This window comes from Pantherophis guttatus, chromosome 2, assembly GCF_059756535.1.
Source record: "Pantherophis guttatus breed Tessera chromosome 2, ASM5975653v1, whole genome shotgun sequence".
Taxonomy (NCBI): Eukaryota; Metazoa; Chordata; class Lepidosauria; order Squamata; family Colubridae; genus Pantherophis; species Pantherophis guttatus.
In genome coordinates, this window is record NC_142064.1 from 130554572 (window position 1) to 130571377 (window position 16806).

General features: G+C 40.7%; 1 protein-coding gene across 1 annotated transcript in view; it reads right to left on the reverse strand.

Annotated features, from left to right (window-relative positions):
- The window catches only part of LOC148115325 (sterol O-acyltransferase 2-like), a 42165-nt gene extending 25676 nt beyond the window's left edge, over positions 1-16489 (reverse strand). Inside the window, exons 1-7 of the mRNA XM_087886736.1 lie at positions 16420-16489; positions 8971-9068; positions 7336-7394; positions 6018-6145; positions 5733-5789; positions 4890-4997; positions 272-554 (exon numbers count right to left, since the gene is read on the reverse strand). Coding sequence (XP_087742862.1) covers positions 272-554; positions 4890-4997; positions 5733-5789; positions 6018-6145; positions 7336-7394; positions 8971-9068; positions 16420-16484 — 798 coding nt within the window. The 5' untranslated portion in view covers positions 16485-16489. The remainder of the gene's footprint in view (positions 1-271; positions 555-4889; positions 4998-5732; positions 5790-6017; positions 6146-7335; positions 7395-8970; positions 9069-16419) is intronic.
- Between the last annotated feature and the right edge of the window lie 317 nt (positions 16490-16806).

Genomic DNA, 16806 nt, shown 5'->3' on the forward strand with positions numbered 1-16806 from the left:
AAAGCTGCCTTAAACCTGGAGTGAGGTTGGCATTTCTTCTCTGTACAATGGCAAATATATGGCCTGTGTATGGAACTATACATTTATGAATACAGGGGGCCTGTCTAGCACTTGCTGCTATCTATACTTTCCACACTGAGATATCCTGGGGCAACCAGGATTCCTTCATAAATCCAACCTCACTTCAAAGTTCAACCTTAGCTTCCCCCATTTCTGTCTAAAAACACCTTTCCCCTATACCCATTTTCTTTGTGCTGCCCCAGTGCCATACCTGCTCATAGATGACAATTTTACGGGAGGCAATTCCCAAGTTACAATAGACAGCAATATAGACGGGGAAGAAGCCCAGCACTGCAGCATGGCAGAGCAGCACCAGCAACACCAAGGTGACCGTCAAGAGGTTGGGGAACCTGGTCATCTTCAAGCAGCCTGACCATATTTGCAGGGCCTGGTAGGGCACAAATAAGGTGTAGAGGAACATGCAGAGCCAGGCCAAGAGTGCTGTGGGCAGCTGTCGAAAGCCAATGATAAAGAGCTCGAAATCCAGAACAAGACTGTGGAAGACAAAGAAGAAAAAGAGCTCTAAGGATGCTCCCCAAAAGATAAGGATGTTTCAAATTAAATAAGCAATTTCTCTGGGGCAGCTCCAATATTCAGTAGCATAACTGCTGAAAAGTGAAGGGGATGGGTCCTGCTATTTTGAGAAGGTAAACTCAAGAAAGTTCCCATGAACTCTTCAAAATAGTCAGAACAAAGTTAGAATGAAGGAAAACCCACCACCAACTGAAAAAATTACAATCCGTCCCCCTCATTTTGTCCATAATCTTGTTTTGTTTCATAATCTTTGTTTCATAACCTTAATAATTTCAACTATTGCTCATCCTTAAATATTGGGCCCACAAAAATGTCCCCAGCACAATTTAAATGGGTCAGGAATAGAGGACTGCGAGGTATTTGAGGGGTCTGTCATATTAGAAACATTACTCAACATTCCTGTCAGAATTATTTTATTTATTTATTTGTTTGTTTGTTTGTTTAGACTTATATGCCACCCTTTCTCTGCAAGGACTCAGGGCGGCTCACAACAATAAAACAGAAAAATAAAACAAAAACTCCGGGTTAAAAGTTACACATAAAATTGCTAAAATCAATTACAATCCATTTTAAAATGGATTAGAATAATGTCTAATCGTTTTTTGGTACATCTCCCTGAGCTTTCTACTCTGCTGGTCTACAGCTCATGTGGAGTTTAAGTTATTGTATAAGACATTTATTTATCCCACGTAAATCTTCCGTTTTGAAAATTCAAGGCAAACACCTGGAATTTTCTCCTAATCTTATCCCCAGTGAAAGCTGAGAGGTTGATCAACTGACCCAAAGCGACTCAATTAGCTCCCTCGCTGTGAAAGTGAACTTGGTGCTCTGTCTTCTAGTGGACTTCTTCCTTGACCTGCTTCATGCTTGTTGGAATATATGTTAGAATTGGAATGTATTACTTAATTATTTAATTAATTAGCCAGTAGATGGCAGTGTTTAGTTAGCATCTATGGTCATAATCCATGGTTCCTTTATGTTCTGAGGAGAGTTTCCTGCAACAGTTGTGACAGTTGAAATTATTAACCAGCAAGGCCCATAGTGACTATACACTGTACACTTTATTTGACCTGTATGGCTACATAACCATCCTCTGCTACCAATCTGTATGGCAATATAATAATTCTCTGCTACCATTTCTACAGAGTAAATCAGAATTTCTAACAATGGTTCAGCTTCAACAGAACTGCTGATGATTTCATGGTCATTTCCTTCTCCTTCTTTTCCTTTGATGAATTATTTTATTCGTAAGGCTTCCCAATTAAAAAATGGCCCATGGCAGCATACAACATTAAAAACAGATAAACATTACAATGAGCAGAATGGGCAAAAGGCTGGAATAATGCCAGAACCAGATTTTTCGTAGGCAGATGGAGACTGGCTCAAAGACTTCATGTTTTTCCATGAATGAAGGCAAAAATACGTATCCCAGGATAATGTTGGGGGATTCTATCGGGGTCAATCACTCGGACCAGAGGTTTGATCTTCCAAGTTTCAGGCTTCTGCTGGAGCCCATCCACAGGGAACTTCTCTCTCACCAGAATGTTTGTTTGTTTCTTTTTCAGGTCTTTCAAGGTGTGTTGCTTCGTTGGACTGAGCACATTGTATGGTTTGTGTGCGATCAGCATTGCCAATACTTTTTGCCTGATGGCATGTTTTTCTGGCTCTTCTATCTCTGATCTGTTGAATATAGAGTCTAATGCTGCTATAAATTCTCTTAGAGTGGCATCTCGCTCACATTCTGGTGAGAGAGAAGTTCCCTGAGGATGGGCTCCAGCACGAGTCTGAAAGCTCATGGTGACCGACCCGGATTGGATCTTTATTTTTTTCTTTCCTACGGCCACTGGATCTGGATTGCAAAAATCCATCTGAGATATAGGTGACACAGAGAAATATTTGTATCTCTCTCAGGGGTGACATTTAAAATTTTTCTCTACTGGTTCGGTGGGCGTGACCTAGTGGGCATGGCTTGGTGGTTATGTGACTGGGTGGGTGTGGCTTGGTCATGTGACTGGGCGGGCAGGTGTGGCCAACTCAATGTTACTCCCACCCTGTCACATGAACACCCGCCCCCAGGCACACCTGCCCGGGTTTTGTGGCTCCTAGTGTTTTCTGTGGGAAATGGGTCATGTGACTGGGTGGGCATTGCCAACTTGATTGATCTCACCCTTAGGAAATTTCTCCTTAGTCCGACTCACAATAAAATAGCACTGTTCCAATATTTAGAATAGAATAGAATAACAGAATTGGAAATGACCTTGGAGGTCTTCTAGTCCAACCCCTTTCTTAGGCAGGAAACCCTGCACCACTTCAGACAAATGGTTACCTAACCTCTTCTTAAAAACTTCCAGTGTTGGAGCATTTACAACTTCTGGAGGCACGTTGTTCCACTGATTAATTGTTCTGTCAAGAAATTTGAGGGGCTCCTACAAAAATGAGGGAGTCAATCTATTTTTCAAAGTACCAAAAGGCAGAACAAGAAACAATGGATGGAAACTAACCAAAGAGAGAAGCAACCTAGGAGTAAGGAGAAATTTCCTAAGGGTGGGACCAATCAACCAATGGAATAGCTTGCCATCACTAAAGGCTTTCAAAAAGAGTGACGGAAGTGCACCCCAAAAGGACAGTGCCAGGAACCACTAAAACAATGCAGAAAACATAAAACAGCTATTCCCCCTTTTTAAAAAAGTCAACCCCAAAGCAAACACAGTAGCTGAGAGGGAAACTAAGAGCAGCTGCTCAGGCTAATTGAAAGCCTGGGTGTGCTGCCAAAAGCTATCCAACCAGGGGTGAAATGCTTCCGGTTCGGACCGGATCACCTGATCCGGTAGTGATGGTGACGGGTCGTTCGGAGAACTGGTAGCAAAAATCCCTGCCCCCCCCCCATGCCCAGCTGAGCAGCAGAGGCTCATCAGAGGCTTTTTTTTTTCTTTTAAAAGCATTTTTTCTACAACCTCTTCCGACAAAAAAATGCTTTTAAAAGTAAAAAAAAAAGGCCTTTGATGATCGCGTGGCTCAGCTGGGATCGTTAGAGGCTTTTCAAAGCATTTTTTTCTGCAACCTCTTGGCCGAAGAGGTGGTAAAAAAAATGCTTTGAAAAGTCTCTGACGATCCCAGCTGAGTTGCCTGATCGGCAGAGGCTTTTCAAAGCATTAGAAAAAATGCTTTGAAAAGTTAAAAAAAAAAAAGTTGGCCATGCCCCCCCCCTCCAAGCCATGCCCACAGAACCAGTAGTAACAAATTTTACATTTCATCCCTGCATCCAACTCTATTATTCTATGTTCTCTATGTTCTAAATTGGGTGCTTCACAGCAGAAGCAATGCAGCTGGCTGGACCACACATGCATTAGATTCACGGCCTGTATGATCAAACTGCATCATTGTCCACTCCTGTATCTTTTCCCCCAGGAAGAAACAAGAAGTAGCCAACACTGCAGCACCTATAAAAGGTCTTGGGAAACTCCAGGGAGGATCACAGAAGTGTTACTTAATACTCTTTATAATGAAAATGTTTGTAATATTGTCCTCCTTCCTGAAGGGAAGAGGTTAATCCCATTCCTAGATGGGAGATTGATGGGTTTCTCTGCCCTAATCCTATCAATTTTCTGTTGTTTATTGACTTGATTCAGCATGTATCGGCTGCATTCCAGCTACAACTGTTGAGCTATTAACTGAAGTGAGAGAGAGAGAGAGAAAAAAAAAACCTCTCTTGCACTTTATTTTTAACTGGTTCTCTGAACTGCCTAAGCAATTTACTAACGGTTCGAGTGAACCGGTGAGAACTGGCTGAATTTCACCTGTGATCTCTCTCTGCCTCCATCACATGGTCGTTTGGACTTTTGCATATCCCAGAAGGAGGGTAGAAGAAGTGAACTGCACAAGTAAACTACTAGCATAGAGAAGAGTGTTTGGATGCCTAGCAAAGGGGACACCAAAGGAGGCACTCCGCACTTAGGCTAAGTCTCTAGGCAGGCATAGGAGGGTCCCAAGTGTTACTGCTCAACAGGAGCACAAAGGCAAGGAGAAGAACAAATTGCATTTTCTTTTTAGCTAGCAGATGAACAGTGACAAGTGGGAGGAGATGCAGCTGGATCAAGTTCCCTGCAGGGGCCCAAGGACTCGGCAGGGGTCCAAGGTTGTTAAACTTTGGATGGAATCTAAGTTCACAGATTAGGTAAATATGTTTTTAGGATTATTACTGTGTCCGTTAGCACAAAATAAATAGCATCATATCCCCAGAACTAGCATACATCAGAGGACAGGCCTTCTACCCCATCCCCTCTCCTGAATCATACCGTCCTTCATCGATGGAATCCACAATGATTTGTTTGAGGACAAAGATACAGAGCATGGCCACAAATATGTGATGGATTGTGCGGAAATGTTCCACCTCCAGCAACGTGCTGTAAAAGAGAGACAAGTTGCCAGCAAGTAAGTTGTTGGGAGACATGGGCAGATGGAGATCATTGGACAAGACCTGGGAAAATCTGGGAAAAGATTTTCATTTGGTCTTCTGTGCAAAAACTTGTAGTTTCACTTTTACGGAAGTAATAACATTCAAGTGGCTGAGGGGAAAATGTTCCATCTCTTATGATATACAGGTAGTCCTCAACATACGACCGCAATTGAGCCCTTGGACCAGTGGTGGAATCTGAACTGGTTTGCTACCACTTTGCTGGCTCCACATGCGTGCTTTGCACCAAGCACGCACTTGCACTGCGCACCAAATGTGTACTGCGTGCACGCATGTGCAGTACACACCAGAAGGAGGCTTGGGAAGGTAAGTAGAACAGCGAGGGGGGGAGGAATCAGCTGTGGTGCGCGAGCTTGGGAACCTTTTAAAAAACTTTTTAAAAGCATTTTTTACTACCGGTTCTCCAGTAGTATACTCATAGTCATAGTCATAGTCATAGTCATACTCATACTCATACTCTCCCGGCACCTGCCAAAGAGTCTCAGCATTGTGTTGCTATGGAGCATGCTCAGTCCTTATTGGGTTTTCCAACTCTTGTTCTTCATCAACAGTGGAGTATCAGTTGGAACCTGAGGCCTTTGGAGCCTGAGGCCTTAGAGATCTGGCTACTTTGCACATTGTCCCTCTATCTAAGTCTTATCATATCATGGCCACGCATACTTACTCAAACAAGGACCGTTGAGGGACAAAGATTTTCTTCTTCAGTAGCTGACCCTTCTCTCTGCAAGATAAGATTTCAAAGCAGGTAATATTTAATATATCTCTCAAAACCCTTCCCATCTCTGAGAAGTGGGGTAAAGGTGAGAGTCCCTGAGGATTTTACTCCACAGTCATTGATGACTATAGGAGGCGGTGCTCATCTCTGTTTCAAGGCCATTGAACCAGCACTGTCTGCTGACTCCATTTTCCCATCCCTCTTCTAAAATCAATTGCGAGAAACCTCTTCCACCTGCTTTGCTTCTTTGCTGGGACAACGCTCAATTGCTGGGGTCTGGAATGAGCTGCTTCTTCCAAGGTCTTGTCCAAGAGATCACTCAGCTGATTGTGTACCTGTTCTAGTACCTTCGCCTTCATTACCTACCAGCAAAACAGAGGGAATTTAATGATGCCCAGGCCTATCATAGATAGATTCCTAGAATGCATTTAGGTGATGCACACTGTCAGGGAATTGAACATCACAGATGATGTCCAAATGGCGTCAGACATGCTGACAGGAACTTGCAGTTTTATATAAACAAATATATTTACAGTAGGAACATCATGAGGTAAATTGCACACAGCACACAGCAACTAATCACGCCTTAGACTGCCTCGTGCAGTGGCCAGCTCTCCTCAACCAATTAGCTGTGTGTTCTTACTCATTGTCCAATTGCTTCCATTCTTTGATCTATTACAGAAGCTCCCTTGCCCAGAAAGCCTAATAAACATACAGGACCTAATACTCTATGGCAAGGATAGAGACCATGTGACCGTGGAGACATAGAATTGACCATTTTCATCATTCTTTTTTTTTATTTAAAAAGTTTTACAAATACATTGTCTCCCCAATTTCCCCCCCGACCCTCCCTGACCCTACCTAACCCTCCCCTCCCCCCATGACTTCCTCAAAATATAATCCAAATCAAAATCACATTTTATAAAACTTGAACCCCTCCACCCCCTGTATATTATTCAAATCTTCATAAAATTCAATTATTCTATCCCTATATAATACATTCAGTTAAAAGCTATCTGATATGTCCTAGTTTGATATTTATTCTGCACATAATCTATCCACTTTTTCCACTCCCATACATAAGTCTCTTGAGTCCGATCTTTTAGATATGAGATCTTCGCCATTTCTGCAAAACTGGCCATCTTCATAATCCATTCTTCAATAGTAGGCATAACATCATTTTTCCAATATTGACCTATCAATAATCTCGCTGCTGTCACCATATACAATATCAACTTTGTTTCATCCAATGTGAAACCCTTAACTATACCCAATATAAACAATTGTGGAGAAAACTGTAGTTTTTTCTTCAAAACATTTTGCATAACCCACCAAATTTTTATCCAAAAAGCCTACACTTTCTTGCAGGTCCACCATATATGATAATATGTGGCATCTAAACAATCACATCTCCAACATTTTGGTTGAACATTAGGATACATGCAAGACATTGACCATTTTCATCATTCTTGATAATTCATCATTTAGGGAGAATATTTGTTTCTCTAGTCCACCTGCTTTTATTATTACCTATTATAATATCTATTATTACCTCCAGGTGTCTCTTCCATTGGATGTGGGCAGTGATTTTCTCCAGGTGTTCAACTTCTCCTAGAGAATTAGAAACAGGTTCACTTTAAAAGCATGATTTGACATTGGGCGAATGGAGGAAGTCAGTTCATTGCTGGGATTAGACAGAAATCTTCCCATTGTACAGAGTTTTTTCTTCTAAATTACTACTCCAAATTTCAAGCATTAGTTTCTCCATTCTTCGCATACTTTTGTAGCCTTTTTTAAAAAGCAGATTTCCACACTATAGTAACTTCTTTTAAATAGCAGATCTGGAAGTCTGTGTTTATCCTACAAGTCTATTTTGCTTAATTACCAAGTAAAGCAGCACAAAACATTATATCATTTTAGTAGGAAGGAATATTGCCAGTACCTCTAACAAATATTTGAGTGTAGTACAGGTAGTCCTCAATTTACAACCATTCATTTAGTGACCGTTTGAAGTTACAATGGGACTGAAAAAAGTGACCTATGACCATTTTTCACATTTACAACCATTGCAGCATCCCCATGGGCACGGGATTAAAATTTGGACATTTAGCAACTGGCATGTATTTGACAGTGTACCAGGGTCATTAGATCCTCTTTTTGCGACCATCTGACAAGCAAAGTCAATGGGGAAGACAGATTCACTTAACAACAGTGTTACGGTCTTGTGATGAAAATTTCCAAATGTTTTCTTTGTAACTAGTTAACTAGGATGTTAATTTTTCCCTTCAGCTAAATGCTTGCATTGTTTTGTCTTTGAAAGATGAACTTTAGCATTTTCGGACAAATATTAAAGGCACCCCTTTTTTTCATGCAAAACTCTTGATCTTTTTTTTTTTTGTCATTATTTTCCATATTATTTCGTACTGATGTGTGGCTCAACCATTATCGGATGTTTGCCTCTCTGTCCCACTTCATAGGTTGCTGTCAGGCCCAAAACCAAGAATGCCATGTAGAGATTCTTCCCAGCTGAGTGCTTCATTATTTCAGACCTATAGGCAGAATTTTGCCAAAGCCTGGACTCTACTATCTGCATCTGCAATATACTATTAGGGAAGGGCTGTCTTCAGCCTCTTTCTCTCACATATAATGTCTGGACTGAACTGTCTCCTTACCCCTTTGTGAATGCACCCCTTCCTTCCTGGGAATCCAGCTCCCTACTACATTCCATCACATCTGGAAATGATTAATGACTGCATCTGCCATCCTTTCTGTAGAACCCTTTGGTATAACTTCCCCCTATTTTCTTCTTCCTTTAGTGCACATTCGATCATCTCCTGTTCCAGAATCCCTACAATTACTTTGTAAATAAGGAGAACGCTCTGTATTAAGGAGAATACATAGAACATACACTATACCTTTAACTACAAGTTCTGCAGTCTTTTAGGAGGCATTCAGAATGGCAGGAGCTTCTTGGGGTTGAATTGCAAAGCATTTGGGAGACACTATGTATCTTTCCAGTAAAGTAATATAAGGCTTTTTGCTGTGGTTCCCAAAATGCTAATCTCTGCATAGTACTACCTAATTCCAAGACCTAATTGAAAATCCCCAGATAATTTATCCACATTAAGGATATCCCCCCATTTGTGCAACAAAATATATCATCCATTCCCCTTAAATGCCTCCTTACCATTGAGTAATTGTGTTTCCTCTTCTCCTCTGGTCTGCTCCTGAGAGCTTCTTTGCCTCATGCCTCCAGTGTTCATTTCCCTTGGGTCCATGATGGTTCTGAAAGTAGAGTTTCTTAGGTTACTTTCACCCTCTAGCCCAGCAGTCAGATAACTAATTCACCATAGGAAGAAATAAAGTCTCTGGAGTTAGAAGTTTGCAGTTCCTTAATGCACCAATGATTTAACTGGTATCAGGTAGTGATAGCAAAGATAAAGGCCTGACCTCCCTATCCTGATTATCAAGTTATACATTTTCAACTGAACTTTGCTTAGAGAAGAGTTGTAATGAAGCAAGGTTTCCAAGATCTTCCATTATTCACACCGTTTTATTTTCTGAATCAAATTAGAAATATTTATTTTTACAGCTGAAACAATTCCATCTGAGAGTCAGTGAAAAGGAGTTATTTATTTCCCAGGTTCTATGATTTGAGAATATGTCAAGGATATATTTTCTTGGCTGAAGTCACACTCTGTAATTCAACTGGATTTTCCCCAGTTGTTTAGTCACAAGGCCAGAATGTTCTCTAATAATAATATTGGGGACAGAGGTAGAACCCCCAACAGTTGAAATATGAGACAAAGTAAGGAAGCTACCTCAGTCAGCAGATGCTGTGCGTGGCTGGGTTAAGATGCAATAGGAGATGCTGGCTATTCACTGGTGCTGAGGAAAGAGAGTTTTTAAAATAAACAAACAAATAATTGCTTGGTGGGACCACATAGTAATAGATAATAGCAATAGCAATTGCACTTAGACTTCCATACCACTCCATAGTGCTTTACAGCCCTCTCTAAGTGGTTTACAGAGTCAGCATATTGCCCCCAACAATCTGGATCCTCATTTTACCACCTCAGAAGGATGGAAGGCAGAGTCAACCTTGAGCCGTTGAAGATCAAACTCCTGGCAGTGGGCAGAATTAGCCTGAAATATTGCATTCTAACCACTGTGCCACCAGAGTTCTAATAAGGAGTCAAAATGCCCTATGGAAATACCATGAAGAGCATGGATGAAGATCACTACAAATACGTGAGAATCTTTCAAGCTAAAAACATCAAGCACAATGAAGTCGAGAAGAATGTTAGAAATGAATACATCATGAGAGTGAAGATTTTAAAGTCCAAACTCAGAAGAAGAAATACCACCAAGGCAATTAATACCTGGAGAATTCCAGTCATTAGATACAGAGCTGGGCCATACACAGCTACAACAGTGGACTGCACTCAAGCAGAACGAAAAGCCCTGAATTGGGAGACCAGACAAAATAGAAAAAATGATTTATGCCCTTCTACTTACCAAGCACGGGCGAGTGTGGAATGTTGCAAGTACACCAGATAGTTGAAGAATAAAAAAGGGCATTGGAAGAATGCCTGAAGGACAGTGAAAAAGATGCACTGAAGCTAGTATACCAGGAAGGCTAACTAAGTCTAGGAAAGACCAAACGGGCCTACAAAAAAATTAAATGAAGAATAGAAAAAGGTCATTGCAAGGCAAAGTATTACATGGCCAATACAAGAAAAGCAAAATACAGGCTGATAACAACAAGACTTGGCAATGGCTAAAAGCTGGAAAGTTGTAGAAAGAGACAGGATAATTCTGGCTGCACAACCAAATCTTAAGAACAAAAAACATACAAAGCCAGAATTGAGAAGACAGCAACAGCAAGCAAATGCCGCCTCTTAAAAGAAGCTGAAGAGAATGGATCACCTTGTGAGCTACAAGAAGCTCTCACAGATTGACAACAAACAACGGCATAAGAAAATAGCAACAATAATACAGTGGAATATCACTAGAAATATCATTTGTCTGCAAACAAAAACTGTTCAGAGCACAAAATAGACAAAATAATAGAAAAAGAAGAAGTAAAGTGCTCTAGAATTCAAATTCATTGTTGTATATGTCAGGGGAAAACCAAATCATGAGCATAGCGGTAGTGGCGGGGAGCTCTGCCCACCTGCCCGGATGCTTCTGCATATTTATTTATTTATTTATTTTGTCGAGTACACATATTAGATAATATATATAAGTATAAGCTTGAAATGAATACATAAAATGAGTACAATTAAAGGGAACATTAGGACAGGAACAGTAGGCATGCTGGTGCTCTTATACACCCCCCTTAAGAAATAAAGGGAGACTAGTATAGATCTAGTTCAAGCTATTTAGTTCTCATCAGCTAGCCATACCCTTACTTGGATTCGAACTTGGGTTGCCTGCATGTTACGCAATTGTATTAACCTCTGAGACAGAAGTTCTCCTTGCGCGCAGAATATGTTGTGCACGAGCGAGCGCCCAGGAACAAACCAGAAGCGACGGGTTTTGAAACCCGGCCCTGATTCAGAGGTTTATAAGAATTTGAAGCATAACAGTCATAAAATCTTTGCTATAAGGCACTTACATCACATTGCAATGAAGGTCAATCAGACAAGCAGTCAAAATGGATGGCTTGAGGCCAATTGCCCGATTCAGTGTCCAGCATTTCATTATATGCCATAAAACTGGAAAGCACATGACTTTCAGGATTCTGCCAACTAGTCATAACAACAGGGGCAGTTTTCCATTCCTTTAACCTCAATGTTACAACATGGTTATTTTTACATGTATTTTAAGCGCATACTTCCTCTTTACCCACAACATCTTGCCAGCTAAGCAATTGCCAGTGTTGCAAAGCACAATTTTGACATACTTAAAGGTCACAATTTCAGCACACAGAACAATACTGATTTTATTTCAGGCCCTTCAGACCTTAATATACACGATAGTGCAGGTAAATAGGCTTTATTAAAAAACAAAGGTGTACATTAAATTTTTTCTTCTTACAGATACTACCAGTAGATGGCAGTATTTCAAATTTGGAACTATGGCATATACTCTATGTTCTTTTGTTCTAAGTAGAGTTTCCTGTTTCCTGTTAAAGTTAAGCAGTAAAGCACATAAACAGTAAAGCATGCATGCAGCAGCATCCACAGTCTGGTCATAGCCAGCTACAGCAAATAAAAGCAAGATACAGCAACAGAAAGAAGACTGCAACAGAAGAAAATGGCCAGTAGCACAGCGGCAATAAAGATTTTATTTGTGAATCTGACAAACCAGAACTAACAATCCTGAAAATTCAAGATGAAGATGCTGCTAACAAGAGAAGCTACATGGAACTGTATAAATGAAGCTAGGCCAGAACAAAATCCTTCAGATGAGTGGATAGAGAAAGCTCAGAGCACAGTCTCTCTTAGCATAGGAGATGATCAAATCATACATATATGTGAAACTGCTAAAGGAATGTGGGAAGGATTACAAAAGGTGCACGAAAGAGCTAATTTCAGCAATAAACTATTTGAGTGCAAAGCTATACCAAACCAAACTGATGAAATGCCAGGCTATGCAGGATTACATAATCAGACCTTGGAAATGATTGAACACTTGAGAGGTGTAGGAGAAGAAATAGAAGATTTTCATGTCGCATTTTATTTTATCATGTCACGTTTCATTTTAAGTCCTGACATAATAAAGAAATTAACCGAGAATGACTGCAAGTGGAATAAAAATTAGTCCATATGATAAAATAATGATATGCACCAGCTATATAAAAGGAAAGGTGATAAGAAAAGCCTTTCCAAAGCAGAGTAACAGCAGAGCTAAAAAACCTCTGGACTTAATTCATTCAGAACTTTGTGGTTCAATGAAAACATTGACTCCAGGAAAGAAGAAGTATTTTCTCACTTTTATAGATGATTATTCCAGGTATATTACACAATATCTCTTACACAACAAAAGTGCGGTACCAGAGAAAGTAAGCTACAAATTAGGCAAAATGCCAAGTGTCTTGTACACAGACAACGAAACTGAATATACAGGTGACAACACACAGGCAATTCTCAGAAAGCATGGCATAATAATTCAAAGTCCTGTACCATTCAACCCAGAACAAAACAGGTTTGTAGAAAGAAAGAATCATACTTTGTGAGACTGTAAGAACTATGTTGTTTGATGCAGATATGCCAACCACATGGGGGTGGGGGGGGAGGCCAATATGACCACATACTATCTCCAAAATCAACTACCAGGAAAATCCACTGAGAAAAACTCCACATGAACTGTGGAATGGAAAAAAACCCAAATTTAAGCCATCTAAAATTTTTTTTGAACCAAAGCCTAAGTGCACACCCCAAAAGAAAAGCATACAAAATGGGATGCTTGTGCAAAGGAAGGTGTACTTGTGGGGCAGGGGTGGGTTCCACTTACCTTTACTACCAGTTCGCAAGAAGCTTCTGCGCATGCACAGATTGTCAGTGATGACATCGGGGTGGGGTGGGGGTGAAGGCTCCCACCGCCATTACTTTTTTTTTTTTAAGGTTTTTATTAAGTTACATAGTTATACAATTCAACAATTTTAATTTAAGCTGCGGCTTTTTCATATACACAAGTTTATATACATGGTGTCTCTTAAATTACTTGATTAATTTAATATTACACTCTCTCTCCTTTTACTTTTTGCGTTTACTTTCCATCCACTTATACCACATTTCCCACACCGTGTAAAATTCTGAATTCTCTTTCTCGTTTATCGCATAGGTTAATTTACACATCTCTGCGTCCCACCGCCATTAGTATCAGTTCACAAGAATCGGACCAAACCGGGAGCAACCCACCACTGTTGTGGGGTACAGTGAATCTCAAAAGGGACACAAACAAGGTACCCATCAGTAGAAGTATAATTACTGATGACATCTCAGTGTGTTCAACATTTCATGAAGTAACACAAATGCTTCAAACTGAGGAAAATTCTACTTCAGTGTCACATGAACGTAAGAAACAAAATGAAACAGAAATAGAAATTAATGCAGAAACTAGGCCACAAGAAGTTTCAATCAGGAGATCCACCAGAAGCAATAAAGGCATCCCAGCCAAACTCCTCTCCTATGTCGCTTGCATAGTTGAATGTTGCATAGAAATACATTCCAATAATGAATTCCAACATCCCCACTCAACCACTAATTATATTAGCCCCATTTTGAATCTTAGTTCTGCAAATCTGTTTCTTATGCTTCTTCTTGTCCTCCCCACACCCCGCTTCTTCTTGTCATCCAGTCTGTCTGCAGAGCTGCTGCTGTTGCTGTGGCTCTCCAAAGGGCTGGCACTGAGCAACTGGGGCTTTGGCTCTGGCTCTAGCTGGGCTGGGGGACTAGGGCAGCGGCTGCAGCCTCTTTTGGATTCTCCTTCCTGTCTCTGGGTTTTAGTGCTACACGAGCAACATAGGAGAGACGTTTGGCTGGGATGCCTTTATTGCTTCTGGTGGATTTGGTGATTGAAACCTCTTGTAGTCTGGTTTCTTCTTTTATAACCCTTGGATAGTGATTCTCAGTTAATTTATTTGTTATGTCAGGACTTCAGTGCTCAAGTCGTCTGTGCTAAGTGTGAATGCAGTTTGAATGTTTTTCCTCCTTGGCAGTATTAGCTACCGGATTGCAGTTCAGTTGGTACAGTTCATCTGTAATTTTAGCCCTTGCAAGTAAGGTTTAAAAGCAAATTATGTTGCAATGCAGACCAGCCTTTTTTAACTGTACTGGCACAGGATGATTGAACTTGGAGTAGGTTGTGGACAACAATCTGGACTTTATCTTCTTTCTGTTCAGTTAGATTAAGAACAATGTTTCTATCCATTGGCAAGAAGATGATAATCACATAAATTCATGGACGCAAAACCTAGATTATCAACTGAGGAGTATAATGAGAAAAGTTTCAAAAGAAAAATGGGGTTCAGTGATTTATTACTTAAGTGAGAACATTAGTAAATCAATAAAGAAGCATGGGGCAAAGCAATTGCATTTTGTTGTGAAAGAATTGCACAAGTGAGTAAATTTCAGAACTGGCACTCAGATTAACTAAGTGAACCTGGTGCAAAAGGGAAAATTCTGAGCTCAGGGAATTTATTCTCACCAGCAGAACTGAATGGAGCTCATAGTTCTTCCTATATAAAAATCTACTAATAAACACCGTGTTTCTTGCATTTGGTAGTGGTAGTAGAAGATGATGATGGTGAGTTTACCAGGGAATCCTGATTTATCTCCTGTCCTTTTCTGAGTTTTATACATTATAATAAACTCTGGTTATATCTTTATGGTTGTGTTAAAGATAACTCTATGTCCCTTCTATTTTCTATTTTCAAGTCCTGCTCTAAAATGGCTCACTCACTCTAGGCCAAGGCTGTCAAATTCACGGCCTGTGGGCTGGATGTGTTATGCGCTGGCCATGCCCATGCCTGGCAAAGGGGGAAAAAGTCACAATACATTACATGACACCGCCATTATGACGTGAGTTTGACACCACTGCTCTAGGCAAAGTTCTCTCTCTCTCTCTCTCTCTCTCTCTCTCTCTCACCCACTCCCTCCCCCACCCTCCCTCCCTCCCTCCACCTATCATCTATCTAATGTAGATACGTGCCCAGCTCAATTCTTGTGACTCTGGCAGCTCATTGTACTACACATAAAAACAGGAAATCATTAAACATTACAGTATAAAGATACCATGATCACTGCTATTCAAAGCCACCAAGAGACCTAGGAGCAGGGGTGAAATGCTCCCGGTTCACACCGGATTGCCCGATCTGGTAGCGATTGTGGCAGGTGGTTCAGAGAACCGGTAGCAAAAATCCCTGCCCCCCCTCATGCCCAGCTGAGCCGCATGATCATCAGAAGTTTTTTTTTTAATTTTTAAAAGCATTTTTTCTACAACCTTTTCGGCGGAAAAAATGCTTTTAAAAGTAAAAAAAAAAAAAAGCCTCTGATGATTGTGCGGCTCAGCTGGGATCGTTGAAGAAAAAATGCTTTTAAAAGCCTCTGACAATCCCAGCTGAGTTGCCTGATCGTCAGAGGCTTTTAAAAGCATTTTATTTTACAACCTCTTGGGCCAAAGAGGTTGTAGAGAAAGTGGTTTTAAAAGTTTTTTTTAAAAAAAGTTGGCCACGCCCACAGAACCGGTAGTAACAAATTTTACATTTCACCACTGCCAGATTGCACTCAAGAAGTGCAATCACAATCAAGTCTCAGTACTGTAACCTGGCCTGAAATCTGACTGAAAAGATCTAGATAAGGTCTGGGGAACTTTGAAGCTGTAGGCCTAGGTACAACTCAACATTCTCCCCCCAGATCGAAAGATTTGAGGTCAGAGAGGAATTCTCAAGGTCTGTGGAATCGAGCAACTGTTTCTTAAGGAAAGAGGACTCAAAGCAGGTAGAATCATCTCCTCCTTCAAAGAAGCGTTCACAGCTCAGGATCCAACCACATATCATTTCCTAGGAAGCCTTGTGCGTGTCATTTCCTTGGCTATAATGTAGAAGTAGATTGAATTTATTCCTGAATGGTTTTTCAACTTCCTAGTCTACAGATTTGCAATTCCCCGGATGTCTCCACATACTAACCTGATCTGATCCAGCTTAGTTTCCCAGTTCTGACAAGGCCATCCAGGACTGTCACCATCTTCCATCTCCTCCACCAAATGCAGGCGTGAGAGCAGCGTTGCTCAGTTTTTCTTTTGCTCTTTGTTTATAGAGGCTACAGGTTTGTGTTCATTATGTTAAAAGTTAACTTAATTTTGTCTGTGGTGATTTCCATGCTACAGATAAAGAAAGTAATGGTGATCTGGAAAGAGAGAACTTCAACCCTGGCTACTACAAACAGGAAAGGAGGAATCTCAAGGTATAGGCATTTTATTCCAGTTATTCTCAGTATTAGGTGTCCAGATATTGTTCTGTCATTTCCAGCCAAAATGAGCAATTGTCAGTGGTGATGGCAGCCATCAGGTGATT